The sequence below is a fragment of the Vigna unguiculata genome, chromosome 1, assembly GCF_004118075.2.
Source record: "Vigna unguiculata cultivar IT97K-499-35 chromosome 1, ASM411807v1, whole genome shotgun sequence".
NCBI classification, from domain to species: Eukaryota; Viridiplantae; Streptophyta; class Magnoliopsida; order Fabales; family Fabaceae; genus Vigna; species Vigna unguiculata.
Genome location: NC_040279.1, coordinates 24,643,523 through 24,657,352, shown reverse-complemented (window position 1 = coordinate 24,657,352; position 13,830 = coordinate 24,643,523). Strand labels below are relative to the sequence as shown.

General features: G+C 37.2%; 3 protein-coding genes across 3 annotated transcripts; 1 reads left to right on the top strand and 2 right to left on the bottom strand.

Annotated features, from left to right (window-relative positions):
• Positions 1 to 1,554: 1,554 nt before the first annotated feature.
• On the top strand, positions 1,555 to 2,851 carry LOC114181024 (ethylene-responsive transcription factor ERN1-like). Its single transcript, XM_028067343.1, has one exon. The coding sequence runs from the start codon at positions 1,799 to 1,801 to the stop codon at positions 2,642 to 2,644; it is 846 nt and encodes a 281-aa protein (XP_027923144.1). The 5' UTR covers positions 1,555 to 1,798; the 3' UTR covers positions 2,645 to 2,851.
• A 1,632-nt stretch (positions 2,852 to 4,483) lies between these two features.
• LOC114181014 (tubulin alpha-3 chain-like) lies at positions 4,484 to 7,535 on the bottom strand. The gene is made up of 5 exons (XM_028067332.1): positions 7,218 to 7,535; positions 6,195 to 6,409; positions 5,907 to 6,106; positions 5,160 to 5,668; positions 4,484 to 5,044 (listed from the first exon to the last, which is right to left on the bottom strand). Exons 1-5 carry the CDS (start codon positions 7,328 to 7,330, stop codon positions 4,735 to 4,737), a joined length of 1,347 nt encoding a protein of 448 aa, XP_027923133.1. The 5' UTR covers positions 7,331 to 7,535; the 3' UTR covers positions 4,484 to 4,734.
• A 2,931-nt stretch (positions 7,536 to 10,466) lies between these two features.
• On the bottom strand, positions 10,467 to 13,384 carry LOC114190127 (sporozoite surface protein 2-like). Its single transcript, XM_028078901.1, has 3 exons — positions 13,008 to 13,384; positions 11,067 to 11,308; positions 10,467 to 10,807 (listed from the first exon to the last, which is right to left on the bottom strand). Exons 1-3 carry the CDS (start codon positions 13,382 to 13,384, stop codon positions 10,467 to 10,469), a joined length of 960 nt encoding a protein of 319 aa, XP_027934702.1.
• Between the last annotated feature and the right edge of the window lie 446 nt (positions 13,385 to 13,830).

The window sequence follows — 13,830 nt, the reverse complement described above, 5'->3', positions numbered from 1 at the left end:
GAGGGAAGAAAATGTCCTTGGTGACGTGAGAAGAGGGGTTCAACTTACAACAAACGCAGCACGCACGATAAGATATGTGTGCATGTTTGTGAATCTTTAATGTATTAATTATTATGAAGAAAAGATTGTTGTTGTTATGTGTAGTGGGAAGCATGGCTCTAATGATGTGTTTGTTTATGAAGGATGATTTTGGGGCCTCCACGTGGCACCCATTCATGCATTCACTACTATACTTTCAACTGTTTGACTTAGCAAAATGTGGGGAAGAGTGAAGACAAAGACTTGGTTTTTATCTATGTTGTAGCCCTTCGGAGAGTTTACCAAACTCGGCGTTGACCCAAACCCATGCTTTTATGACCGTTTCAAGATGTGGGAAAGTAATAATAATAATAATAATAATACAAAACTTTCATTCTTTTTAAGTTTTTCTTTTGCTTTAAACAAACAATTGTATCAACCTAAACCCTAATTTTAACGTTTAATATTTATGTAAAACTATAAGAATCTATTCTTTACTAGTCACAAGGTATTGTGGATAAACTCGTCTTACTTTTAAATTGAATAAATGAAATGAAATAATTATATGTATCAATAATATAGATTGTGACTCTTGTGAAAAATTAAGGGTTAAATATATTTTTGATCCCTTAATTTTTAGTAAAAATTTGAATTAATTTTTTTTTGAAATTTTAGTCCAATTTAATTTTCAAATTTTTAAAATGTGTGAATTTTTTTATTTTAACTAAATTTTGTTAAATTTATTTGCTGTTAGTATTTAAGTTATTTACATCGTTTAACACATCTATATTTCAATATTAGTCAAGAAACGCGGTTGAAACATTAAATAAATTTAACAAAATTTGGTTAAAATGTCTAAACTCATACATTTATAAAGTTAAGGGACTAAAAACCTATTTAATCCAAAAATTAACTTTGAAAATAGTGAATCTAACTATAGGATCGGAAAAACTGAGGCTACCCTTGTTTCTACCATTGAGTCGATTAAATCAATATTTGAATCAAAAGATTAATTTTTCGAAGTCTAATTTTGATTAAAGAACAGCACAATCTATTTGTGAAATTGTCTGTAACATTATATAGTAATTAGTCTTTTTTCTCTAAAAAATTGATGGAATTTCACACATATATGGGATTTATTTGATAGTTGTGAAACAATACTTGATGATAAAATTGTGTGGTGTAGGTAGGTTATGAGAAAATTCTAGAACTAAATAAAATTTTTGCCATTTTAGGGGGTTGGGAGATGTATTGTTAGGACTGAGTTAACTTAATTTTGTTATTGAGAAAAAAAGATGATTAGTGGTGTGACTAAAACTACATCAAATTGATTCTCTTTCAGACGCATTTTTTCAAACTGAGGCTTGACTCTTTCGGTAAGGCAATGCCCAGAAAAAGACATACGTACATACACAGGGGCGGTTGAAAAGTAAAGGGTGATATATTGAATTTGAAGAGGATACCCTGTCTTCATCATGTCAAATTTTAAATATGCTTTCAAAAAGTTAAACAATTAACAAATCCCATGATGTGCATGTTATATATTAATCCCACTTGCTTCATCAAAAGTTAGGCACCTTTTTCAATCCTATGTGTGTGTATATATATATATATTCTCACAGCTTGCAAACAACAACAGGAAAATTAAGTAATAGCTAGCTTTCCATCAACATTGTGAGAGCTATAAACAACTTCTGATCTTCTTGTCTTGTTTCTTGATACATCTTCATCACAAGTTCTACCATTCAAGTACACCATCTGTTTGATAATATTATTTGTTATGGAAATTCAGTTCCAACAACCAAACCTGCAGCATCAGAAATCAGGCATTGCAGTCAGCAGAGGAGGAAAGTTGAAAGGGAGAAGCAGAAACAACAACACCAACAAATTTGTTGGGGTGAGACAAAGGCCTTCAGGGAGATGGGTGGCTGAGATCAAAGACACAACTCAGAAGATAAGAATGTGGCTTGGCACATTTGAAACAGCCGAGGAAGCAGCCAGAGCCTATGATGAAGCTGCATGCCTTCTTCGTGGATCAAACACTCGCACCAACTTCATCACTCATGTGTCCTTGGATTCCCCTCTTGCTTCTCGAATTCGGAATCTTCTTAACAACAAAAAAGGGATAAAGAAACAGGAAGATGCTAATGCTAATGCTAATAATGCAGCAGCTCCAAGATTAAGCAGCACTAGCACTGCCAGCACTAGTAGTACTTCTACTACTACAACTACTGATAGTAATCCAAACAATGGCAGTGGCAACAATGAGAAGTCTCTTTCTACCATGACACCTCAAAGTTCAAATCTGTTTGATGATGCTTATAAACCAGATTTGAGCAATTGCAGGGAGGATTTTGGGTCAGGTCATCAATCCAATACTTCATGGGGTTTTGGACCTGTCTTTGATCGTTTTCCCATTGCTCAAATATTGGATGTACCAAAGATTGATGATTGCATCACTGATGTAGCTGACTTGGAGCTTTCTGAATTTGAAAGAATGAAAGTTGAAAGACAGATATCAGCTTCACTCTATGCAATTAATGGGGTGCAAGAGTACATGGAAACTGTTCAGGACTCCAGTGAAACTCTCTGGGATCTTCCACCTTTATGCTCATTGTTCTGCTAAACTTGAAGGTCTAAAAGATCCTGCAATTGTTCCATCTCAATGTCATTAGTCTTGTTTATTTTAATTTATTGAAAACTCGAGGGAGGAGTGTGGGATCGGAGCATTGATTGAAATGTTGCAATAACATTGGTGAGATATAATTTTGTTCTTAATGTGAGCAGGAAGATCAATGAGTTGCATTAGCCGCTTGTGAAAGCTCATTTTCCATTATTATTGTGTAAAAAGTTTAAGCATTTAAGTTCTTCTTTTCACATCCTAAATGTCAAAATTGAATCTTAAAAGTTTTCTACCAAAGTCTCCTTTCTTGGAATATGCAGTGTGAAAACCAGACTTTGGAGGGCAAAGTAAGAACATTAGAATCTTGGATCTTATAGCCAAAATCAAAATGACTATTCACGTTGATTTACATGGTTAAACAGTAGAATCACATTAATTTCCTCTATACATGACAGGGACAAGTACTATGTTTTCTTTGTTAGTAATTAATGGAAAATATGCTTCCGTATCTTCTCAGATTTTGGTCCAATTGCTTTTTCATAACTCATGCCTTTTGGTCATTTGCTTTGGCTATTGCTTATTTACCCCAATCAATTATAGATACAGAATTTGTCTCATTCTCTTGTCCCAAACATTAGCGGGTGAACCATCAGAGAAATGATTTAACTTCAGAAACTTTATTTTATAACTTTGGAGATTTAAGTGATAGGACTGAAATCAAATTACACATCACATCCGAGGATAAGGTAACAACATCTTACTTGGTCCTGTAGCCCCAGAATTCCCCTTTATTAGTACTCTACTCTACTTTCTTAATCCTTATCCTCTCTTCTCTTCCATTTGGCTTGTGAAGACTGCATTGAGACTTAGCAATCAAGAACAACACTCTAAAACAACCAAGTAGATATTACCAATAGCTAAACTCTGAAATAATGGAAAAAACTACAGTGATTTGTTTGTATCTAGGAGTATTTTCTGTTGGTCTAATAAGTTGCAAGAAGAGACAAACTCCATGTTATGTTATGGGTATAAAACAGATGAAAAATTTTAGACCAAAACTCGTCAGCACAAGAGACCAGCAAGGAATAAAGAACCAATCTTATAGCCATGCTTAGAAGGAATAGTTCAGCAAATGTTTAGAAAAGAAAAGGAATAAAAATATTTATTGATAAGGATAGGGTGGTGACATTTATTTTGTTGAAGATGTCAAATTTGACACTACAGAACATGAGAGGAGACAAATCACGTCTGAACCTGGTGGTCATAGGTATGGTCATAGTCTCTTAAGTGAAAAAGAAATTGCTTGTGCGGAGCCTACAAAGGCATAGAAGTCAAGTTTTTTTTGACCAAACAAGTGACTTGGTAAATAATAAAGGCTTGTTTCATGCTGTGTAACATCACCATTATAATATTCATGGCATGGTGGACTTCAAGTCTTCCACTAATACAGATGGTAGGAGCTTTTTTTCATCACATTTCTTATTTTTCTCTTTAATCATGGAACAATATTATCCACCAATGTTTTATATCATTGAAGTGTAGAAGTGGAACCACAGATCTTGAAATTGTTTCCTTCCTCAAACAGTTGTTTTTGCATTACAGAATTTCTCCATATCAAGATAATTTGTTCTCTGGATTCACTGTAGGAGGTTGAGATGGGTGGAGTGAATACGAATGTAGGAAATGATATTGCATCATTATTGCGCCAAATACACTACCCTTTTTCACCTCTTCATTTTCCCACCAGGTAATTATCAGAAATTTGAGAAGAGATACAACTTACACCAAGTTGATGGAAATTGCAGTCCTCATTTTCTTTTGCTATATTGTAAACACCTCCGCAAAATATAAACATCTGGTTTATTTTAAATAATGGAAATTGCAGCATTCCTATCCTGTCATTTACTTTGACTGAAACAGACAATACAAGTATTTCAGAATGGAAAATGCATCGCTGATGCTTGTGAGAAGAACAATTGTCTCACTCAACACTTCAATATGAAAAAACAGTAGGAACAGAGCTGGTACACAACACAATGATGCTTAAAAAACAATGAACAAAGGACAGACAGTAGATAGTGATGATGAAGATTTCAATAAGCATCCTCAGGTTCTTCTTCTTCTCCTTCTGCTCCAACCTCTTCATAGTCCTTTTCAAGAGCAGCAAGATCTTCCCGGGCTTCAGAGAATTCACCTTCTTCCATCCCTTCACCCACATACCAGTGGACAAAGGCCCTCTTAGCATACATGAGGTCAAATTTGTAATCAATTCTCGAGAAAACCTCAGCAACAGCTGTGTTGTTACTTATCATGCAAACCGCTCGCTGCACCTTGGCAAGATCACCTCCTGGTACTACTGTTGGAGGCTGGTAGTTGATACCACACTTGAAACCGGTAGGGCACCTAAAATTTTCCACCAAGAAAAATGAAAAACTCCAAAGAACATGTCTCAAAACTAGCTAACATTAGTTAAAAAGAACACATTCTGAACAATGGCATTCCAAGGAAGTATAATTACCAGTCAACAAACTGAACCGTTCTCTTTGCCTTGATATTTGAAACGGATGCATTTACATCTTTGGGAACGACGTCACCACGATACATGAGGCAGCATGCCATGTACTTGCCATGTCTTGGATCACACTTAGCCATCATACTTGAAGGCTCAAAAACAGCACTGGTGATCTCAGGAACAGATAGCTGCTCATGGTATGCCTTTGCTGCAGATATTACAGGGGCATAAGATGAAAGCATGAAATGGATACGGGGATATGGCACAAGATTAGTCTGGAACTCAGTAATGTCCACGTTAATTGCACCATCAAATCTCAAGGAAGTGGTCAAGGAAGAGATAATTTGAGATATCAAACGGTTCAGGTTAGTGTAAGTTGGCCTTTCTATATCTAACGATTTTCTGCAGATATCATATATTGCTTCATTGTCCAAAAGCACAACCACATCAGTGTGCTCAAGAAGAGAATGTGTGGAAAGGACACTGTTGTAAGGTTCAACAACTGCAGTAGAAACCTGTATGGTAAACAGTACTATCATGAGGGCATTCCACATGGATAATCAACAATAATATACCAAAAACAATTAATTAGAATTTGATTAGTTAGGATAGAAATGTGTTCCTTACTGGAACACTGTCCTGAACCAAAGAATACAAAATCAGAAGACAAAATGATGTTGAGGAATGTTTGATGATGCACTACAAACAGATACTTTTACTTCCATTTTTTTTCCAACGAGTTTAAGAAAATACCTGAGGAGAAGGGTAAATGGTAAAACCAAGTTTAGATTTCTTTCCATAATCCACAGACAAACGTTCCAACAGTAATGATCCCAAACCAGAACCAGTACCACCCCCAACCGCATTAAAAACCAAGAATCCTTGCAAACCAGTGCAATTGTCTGCTAATTTTCTGATACGATCAAGGCACAGTTCAACAATTTCTCTTCCAACTGCACCATAGGTACTCAATAAGTTGCATTGTCTAGCTAAACAAGGAAGTGAATAGTCAATTTTGAGCTGCATCAGAATTTGACTTACCAGTGTAGTGTCCCCTTGCAAAGTTATTAGCAGCATCTTCCTTGCCTGAAATTAATTGCTCAGGGTGAAATAGTTGTCTGTAAGGACCACTTCTTACTTCATCAATAACACTAGGTTCCAGATCAACAAATAAAGCCCTTGGAACATGCTTGCCAGATCCAGTTTCGCTGAAGAAGGTGTTGAAAGCATCATGTGCAATCCCAACCGAGGTATCACTGCAAGAAGATAGATTTGACAATTAATTTTACCAAATGAAAAGGGAAAAATAATCAGAATGGATTCGTCAAAACAAAAGTCGAGTTTCAGATTCAGGGTAGTGAGAAATTAGAAGCTTAGAAAGTGATCAAATTCATTCAATATGTATTTGGTCTCCAAATGGTTTTAGACTCTTAACACCCCCCACCAAGACCTCACAATATCTCGACCAAATCATGGGAAACAAAAAATAGAAACAACATTAGCAAATTAAATTATAAGATTCCAAATTACATTTAAAATGTAACTGTAGATTGGAGTTGTAATGCGTTGATCCAAATTGAAGAGTGCTACATAATGGACCTTTTATGTAAAAGAAGGAATTCTCGTCTTCAGGAAAGGCAGTACTACATTTATTCCTTTCCTTGTCACAGTTACAATAGCGTAATATAAACTGAATCATTTTTTGATATTAATATGTTTCTCAACAGACATGCCATAAATATGACATGATCAAGCTTAACATTACGATTTAAACCACATCTATCAGAAGACCCTCAACAAAAGCAACAAAAAAGGTAAACTACCAATAATCACTTTCGAAAACATGCGAAGTTTATGGATTGCATCTAACTGATCGAGTAAGCCAAGTTGAAAATAGATGAAATTAAGCTTTCTGGTATATTCAAGGCGACAATTGAGTGAAAAAGTACACCACAGTGAAAAGACCTAAAGGATCAACACTTTCATGAAGATAAAACCTACCCTATGCAGAATTGATGTAAACAACACATGAAACAGTAATGATCATAGAAAGAAGCAGGGTACCTAGGCATGGTGCCATCAGGGTTAATTCCATGCTCAAGGCAATACAATTCCCAACATGAATTTCCCACCTGAATTCCAGCTTGTCCGATATGAATGCTAATGATCTCTCTCATCTTCTGGGTATTATCAGCTTCTCTCTGTGATGCAAACAAAAATCACAAGGAGGAGCACACTGCAAGGAGAGAAAGCAAAGAAGATTCCTTGATATTTGTTTTATCTCTTTGGAGTTAGAACAGCTTGACACATAAACACATGTGAAGGATGGAGAAAAAAGTCAAGTGGGTAGAAATTATAAGAATTGATGAATATCTTAAATTATTGGAGTGAGTCTTTTGTAATAATGAAAGAATAGGGGACCTTCATTTGGAGATAAATAACTGCACAGTGGGGGTTGAAGGGGTCCATGCTTTTGGTCGGTTTTCCAACTTATCTGATGGGACACAAGTCCTTGTCCTCTTTGCTGTTATTTCATATTGGTTTAAATCAGGCATCACTAAAAACCTACTGCAGCAAATTAAAGTTTTTACTGTGTGAACTAGTTAACAATTATAATTGTTGCATTTTAACACAGTTATTATAAAACTTAATAAATCTAATTGTAATTTGTCATAAAAAAGGACACTGTAAAATTCTTCATATTCTGGTTGATATAAGTAGTACCATATATATTCTGAAAATATCTATATCTGTTATGCAGTATCCATCTCTATTTGTGACACATCTTTTTCCATTGGGGCTGGCTGGTACAGTTACACAGCTGTTGACGTTGCTCCTCCATGTTTCTATTCAAGTGGTCGAGTAAGATATTTTTGTGTAATGAACAGATTTTTTATTACAAAAGCACCACGTGCTGGATGATAATAATTGAGTGCTTAATTAATAACTTCTTATGTTTAGTGATGAAGATAACTAGTCATTTAGTGAAGATTTAATTTCTATTTGTACACCATGATGTTTATGCATTAGTTATGGTATGCGACAAGATGGGTCCATGGTAGGGTACATGGTACAGTTACAGTTGCTACCAAAATCAGTGTTATGGCAGAATATGAATGATAAGAAAATGTAGTGTTATCTGAGAATGTTCAGTAGAAAGACTAAGCAAAGCTAATGAAGAAGCTCTGAATCCATGTGCAATTATGTACTTTGATGTGGGCTAGCAAACTTTGCCTAGAACATTGTGCAGAGAAGAACTCTTTATGATCGGTTTGCAACTTCAACTGTGACTATTCTTCACTGCCACATATATTTGAAGCATGAAAGGAGGAATCAAGCTTTCATCCTCCATCACCCTAGGTGGAAGAGGAGTAGCAAGAATTTAGTGCTTGAATTTAATTTTGTTATATAAGTTCAAACACATTTATATTTTCTTTCTTATTAGGGGAAAGTATAGGATGAGGTCCACTCTATTAAATGCATTGCTGATTGAAGGTTTTGGGAATTAGCACTCAGATACCTTGACCAATGGTTAGACATTTATGTTATGTTTTAATTATATATGTAAATTTGATGAATTTGAATCCTTTGTTATGTTTTTCTGTATTGGTTATATGTTATGGCTTTAAAATACATTCATAGACACTTATTTAAATATTTTTAAATATATTAAAATGTTTTTTAAAGTATTTCATCAATGTATTTTATAGATACAGTAGAGGATAATATTAAAAAAATCAGTAAAAAATCTTGAGTAAATAAATTTGATATCATGCTTGGTCCAGAATTTTAAAATATCTGAATTATAAAGTTTTATCATTTTGTACCCGGATCCATTTTCACTTAATGCAGACTTTTATCTTCATATTTAAACTCCAACAATGTGTAATAAATTTTTAATGTTTATGGTCAATAATTTTAATAAAGCTTTAGCAATAAGATATTATGAGATACACATTTTACATTTTAATCATCACCACCAAACTAACCATCCCAAAACCAGCACCATTGACCATTTGCAACGCCTACAACTCCACTTCTCATGGCACTTATAACCCAACATCATCACTGCCCTGACGTGAGCATGAAAATAGCATGCAAATGAAGAAGAATACAATAATCATCAAGGAAGAATAATTACTAAAAGATGATAAAGGAGCTTGAAAAAATATTAGAAATAATTATCTTTTCAATATAAAAAATCCTTGTTTGTTTAAAGAAAATAAACAATCTCTTTCTTAGGATTATACAATTTATAACCTTGTTTGATTATAAGAATAGATTGACTTTTGGTATATTTAGGGACTTTACTCATTTGTCATTCATTGAAATGAATATAAAATTGAACAAATATTCTCTCATAGTTTCATGATTGCATGCTTAATTTGGTGTTGTCAATATTACGAAGGAATTTTAAAGAAGTTATCTCACATGACAAGTTGAGGATGTTAGCCAAAAAAATAACATATACTCATGAAGTGTCACAATGACATAAGATATCTCTGTCGTTCGTGTTTCTATAGTCGTTATAATACTCATTTCTACCATCATTAGAGGTGTCAATTTGGCCCCTAGCCCCCCTAGTCCATGGGCCAGTCCTGACCCACTCTTCATAAAGCTCCCTTTTAGGGGGCCCCAAATGAGGGGGCCAAAAAAAAGCCTCAGCCCCCAAAGCCCCTTTTCTAGTGGGTTAGGACTAGGGCTAAGGTGGGTTAGCCCCCAAATAATACTATATTAAGCTAGAGTGAAAGATCAAGTCGAGCGACCCCAACAGGCCTGATGACCCGGACGGGCTCGACGACCCGGACGAGCCCAATGCCTCGAACGAGCCCGACGACCCGGACAGGCCCGACGACCCCGATAGGCCCGATGACCCAAACAGGCCTAACGATCCTGACGGGCCCAACAACCCAAAGGGATCGACGACCAAACGGGCCCGACGACCCGAATGGGCCCAATGACCCAGATGGGCACGATGATCCAGACAGACCCAACGACCCGAACGAGCCCGACGACCTGGACGTGCCCAACGACCCGAATGAGCCCGACAACCCGGATGGGCCCGACAACCCGGATGGGCCCGACGACCCGGACGGGCCCAACGATCCTAACAGGCCCGACAACTCAAATGGGCCCAACGACCCGGACGAGCTTGATGATCCACACAGGCCCGATGACCCGAACGAGCCCGGTATCCCGGATGGGCCCAACGATCCGAAGGGGCCAACGACCCAGACGGGCCCAACAACACAAACGGGCCCAACAATCCAAACGAGCCCAACAATCCAGACGGGCCCGATGATCCAAACAGGACTAACGACTTGAACGAGCCCGACGAACCAGATAGGCCCAGCGAACCGGCAAGTCCGGGACATCGGGCCCATTCAAATCGTTGCGCCCGTTGGGGTCGTCGGGCTTGTGCGGGTCATCGGGCCCGTCCGGGTCGTCGGGTTCATCCGGGTCGTCAGGCATGTCCAGGTTGTCGGGCACGTTTGGGTCGTCGAGCCCGTACATGTCGTCGGGCTCGTTAGGGTCGTCAAGCCTGGCTGAGTTGTAGGGCCCGTCTGGGTCGTCGGTTACATACGAGTCGTCGGGCCCGTTTGGGTCGTTGGGCCGGTCTGGATCATTGGGTTTGTTCGGATCGTCGGGCACTTCTGGTCGTCGTGCACGTCAGGGTTGTTGGGCCCATCAGGGTTGTTGGGCCCATCCAGGTTGTCGGGCCTGTCTAGATTGTATGGCTCGTTTGGGTTGTCGGGCTTGTCCGTGTCGTCAGGCCCGTCTGGATCATCGGGCCCGTTTTGGTCGGTTGGCCCGTTTTGGTCGTCGGCTCCTTTGGATCGTTGGGCCCGCCTGGGTCGTCGGGCCTATCCGGATCGTCGGGCCCGTCCGGGTCATCGGGCTCTTCCGGGTCGCCGGGTTCGTCTGGGTTGTCGGGCTCGTCCGGGTCGTCGGGCCCGTCCGGTACGTCGAGCCCGTACGTGTCGTCGGGCACTTCTGCGTCGTCGGGCCTGTTTGGATCGTAGGGCCCGTCCGGGTCATTGGGTCCATACTGGTCGTCCGGCCCGTTTGGGTCGTTGGGCTTATCTGGATCATTGGGCCCGTTCGGATCGTCGGGCTTGTTCGTGTCATCGACCCGTTCGGATCGTTGGGCCCGTCTGGGTCGTAGGGCCCATTTGGCTCGTCAGACCCGTCCGGGTTGTCGGGCCCGTTTGGGTCGTCGGGCCCGTCCGTGTTGGCGAGCCCGTTCGGGTTGTTGGGCCTGTTTGGATCATTGGGCCCATTCGGGTTGTCGTTCTTGTCGAGGTCATTGGTCCGGGTCGTTAGACCTATTCGGGTCGTCCTGTTTGTTTGGTTCGTTGGTCCTGTCCCCAGATAGTAATATATTTTAAAAAATAATATATTTTTCATGTGGAAGATGAAAGCCCATGGGTTGGCCCTGGCCCACAGGGCTTTTGTAGGATTTTTAGCCTGTGGGCTTCGTTGTTGGGGGCTTTTTTGGCCCTAGCCCACATGGGTTAGGGCCAAACCCTGTGGGCTGGACCAAATTGACACCTCTAACCATCATACTCAACCCCTTTCAAATTATTAAAATACTCATAGTCTATTAAGTAACATTGTATATAATACTTTCTATTTTTTATTTCTTCTAATTATTTGGTATGTCATGAAATTCATTCACATCTTCAAGATTTTTCCTCTTATTACAATCTTTATGTAATTATGTTCAAATGATGTATGTCAATTAAATATTTTTTATATCTCACATTTGGATATTTTTACTATATTTATTAATATTTTTATTTATTTTGTATTGTTTTTAACATGAGAATATTTAACTCTCAATTTAAGTGTTCAATAACATAAACATTTCATTTACTAGATAATATAACAAGTTATCTTTTTTATTCTCTTATTATTAATTTTTGTTTCATTTGAATAACTCTTTTGTTCGTTAAAACAATTTTCATTATCTCTACAGTTCAACTAGAATAATATTTGAAAAGTTTTTTCAAATCTCTAAGATATTTTTGATCTTATTATACCCTTAATTATACTTTTGTTTTCCTATGCGAGTTTATTCAATGGTCTATGAAATTGTTTCTAAGACAGTACACATTTGATCATTTTTATAATATTTTTATTTGTTATTTATTTTTATCGTGTAGAATATTATTTTGATATTTTTTATATAATTATCTTTATTTTCTAACTCTTTATCATAAGTTTAATTTTATCACTATAATTGTATAAATAAATTTTATTTACTATAACATAATAATTTAATTTAAGTGTCATAAATATTTTTTTATTACCATCCAACATATATTAAAGTTTAAAGGATGAAATATCTATGTCAAATTTTAATTATTATTAATTTAATCTTTGTTCTATGATGTGATTTTGATCAAGTGATGTATTATAATTTTTATTAGTGTATAAAAAAATTTATTAGAATTTTAAAAATTGAAAGTAAAGAGACATTTAAAATATTTTTTAATATTAATATTTTTTTCCTTTTATATTTTTTAAAATATTTTTAAATTTTATCAACTAGGTTTAACTAATGTTTGCAAATTGAATAAATGTTTTGGTTATCATGAAAATTTATTTGGTATTCTAATTTGAAATTTATACAACTATAATTTCTTTCTAAATATTTGATATTGAAGAAATGAGAATACCCTCCTATTGTTATTGAATATTTGATAATATTATATTTCTTTGTCATAATTTTTTGTTATTTTATAAAAATTAATTAATCAATATTGAAATAGTAAAAAAACGGATATGGGTATAAGTACAAGTATATACTTGTTATCCCGTGGGGATAAGGATGAGATAAAACTTTAATACCCATTGGGTTTGGGTATGGGGATGGGGATGATTTTTGTCTCTGGGGATAGGTATGGGATAGCGAAACTTGTCCCCACCCCGTTGTCATCCCTATTCGCATCCATATCTCCAATTTGTAGATCTTCTCCCTCTTCAACCCCAAAAGAAGGAAAACACCATGAATGAAGATTGAGACCCAATGAAGAGAAGGAAGAGCTTCCCAACACTTCTAGCAACCTCCAATGACCTTTCCAAGTTCCACAAGGTGGAGAAAGTGTGGGAGTAAGAGAATGAGCCAATCTCTCGCAGAAGACATGAATAAATACCCAAGTTTTACAACTCAATGTCGCTACAACTAAGCGCCATCTCAAAACCTCTGCCAGACTGTCGCCCAACATCGCTGACCACCACTTGACGCCAAAAGCCACCGCCCAACGACGATGAACCCTCACCCGACACCCCTACTCCAAGTGGTTTCTTGCCTAACGAGCTTCTAGGTCGCCCAGTGAGAAATAACTTTGCAACTGAGTTTGCTCTCTGACTTTGTGGCACTAAGTGCGACTCTTATGTCACACGACACATGTATTTGCCTAAAAATTCATCTTTTGTTGTCCACTCATGCTTCCTTGAAGTCCAACTTGTTTGCCTTCTCCATAATTGCTTCGTCTTCACTTATTTCACACACCTAGAGATAGAACATACATAAAATAACTAAAATATAAAAAAGATACAAAAATAAGATAAACTAGAGGATTAAACAAGATATAAGTTAAGAAAAAGTTGATTTTATTAATGGAGGTAAATACACAAAATATGTACAAATTAATGTTATCATTCGTCTCAT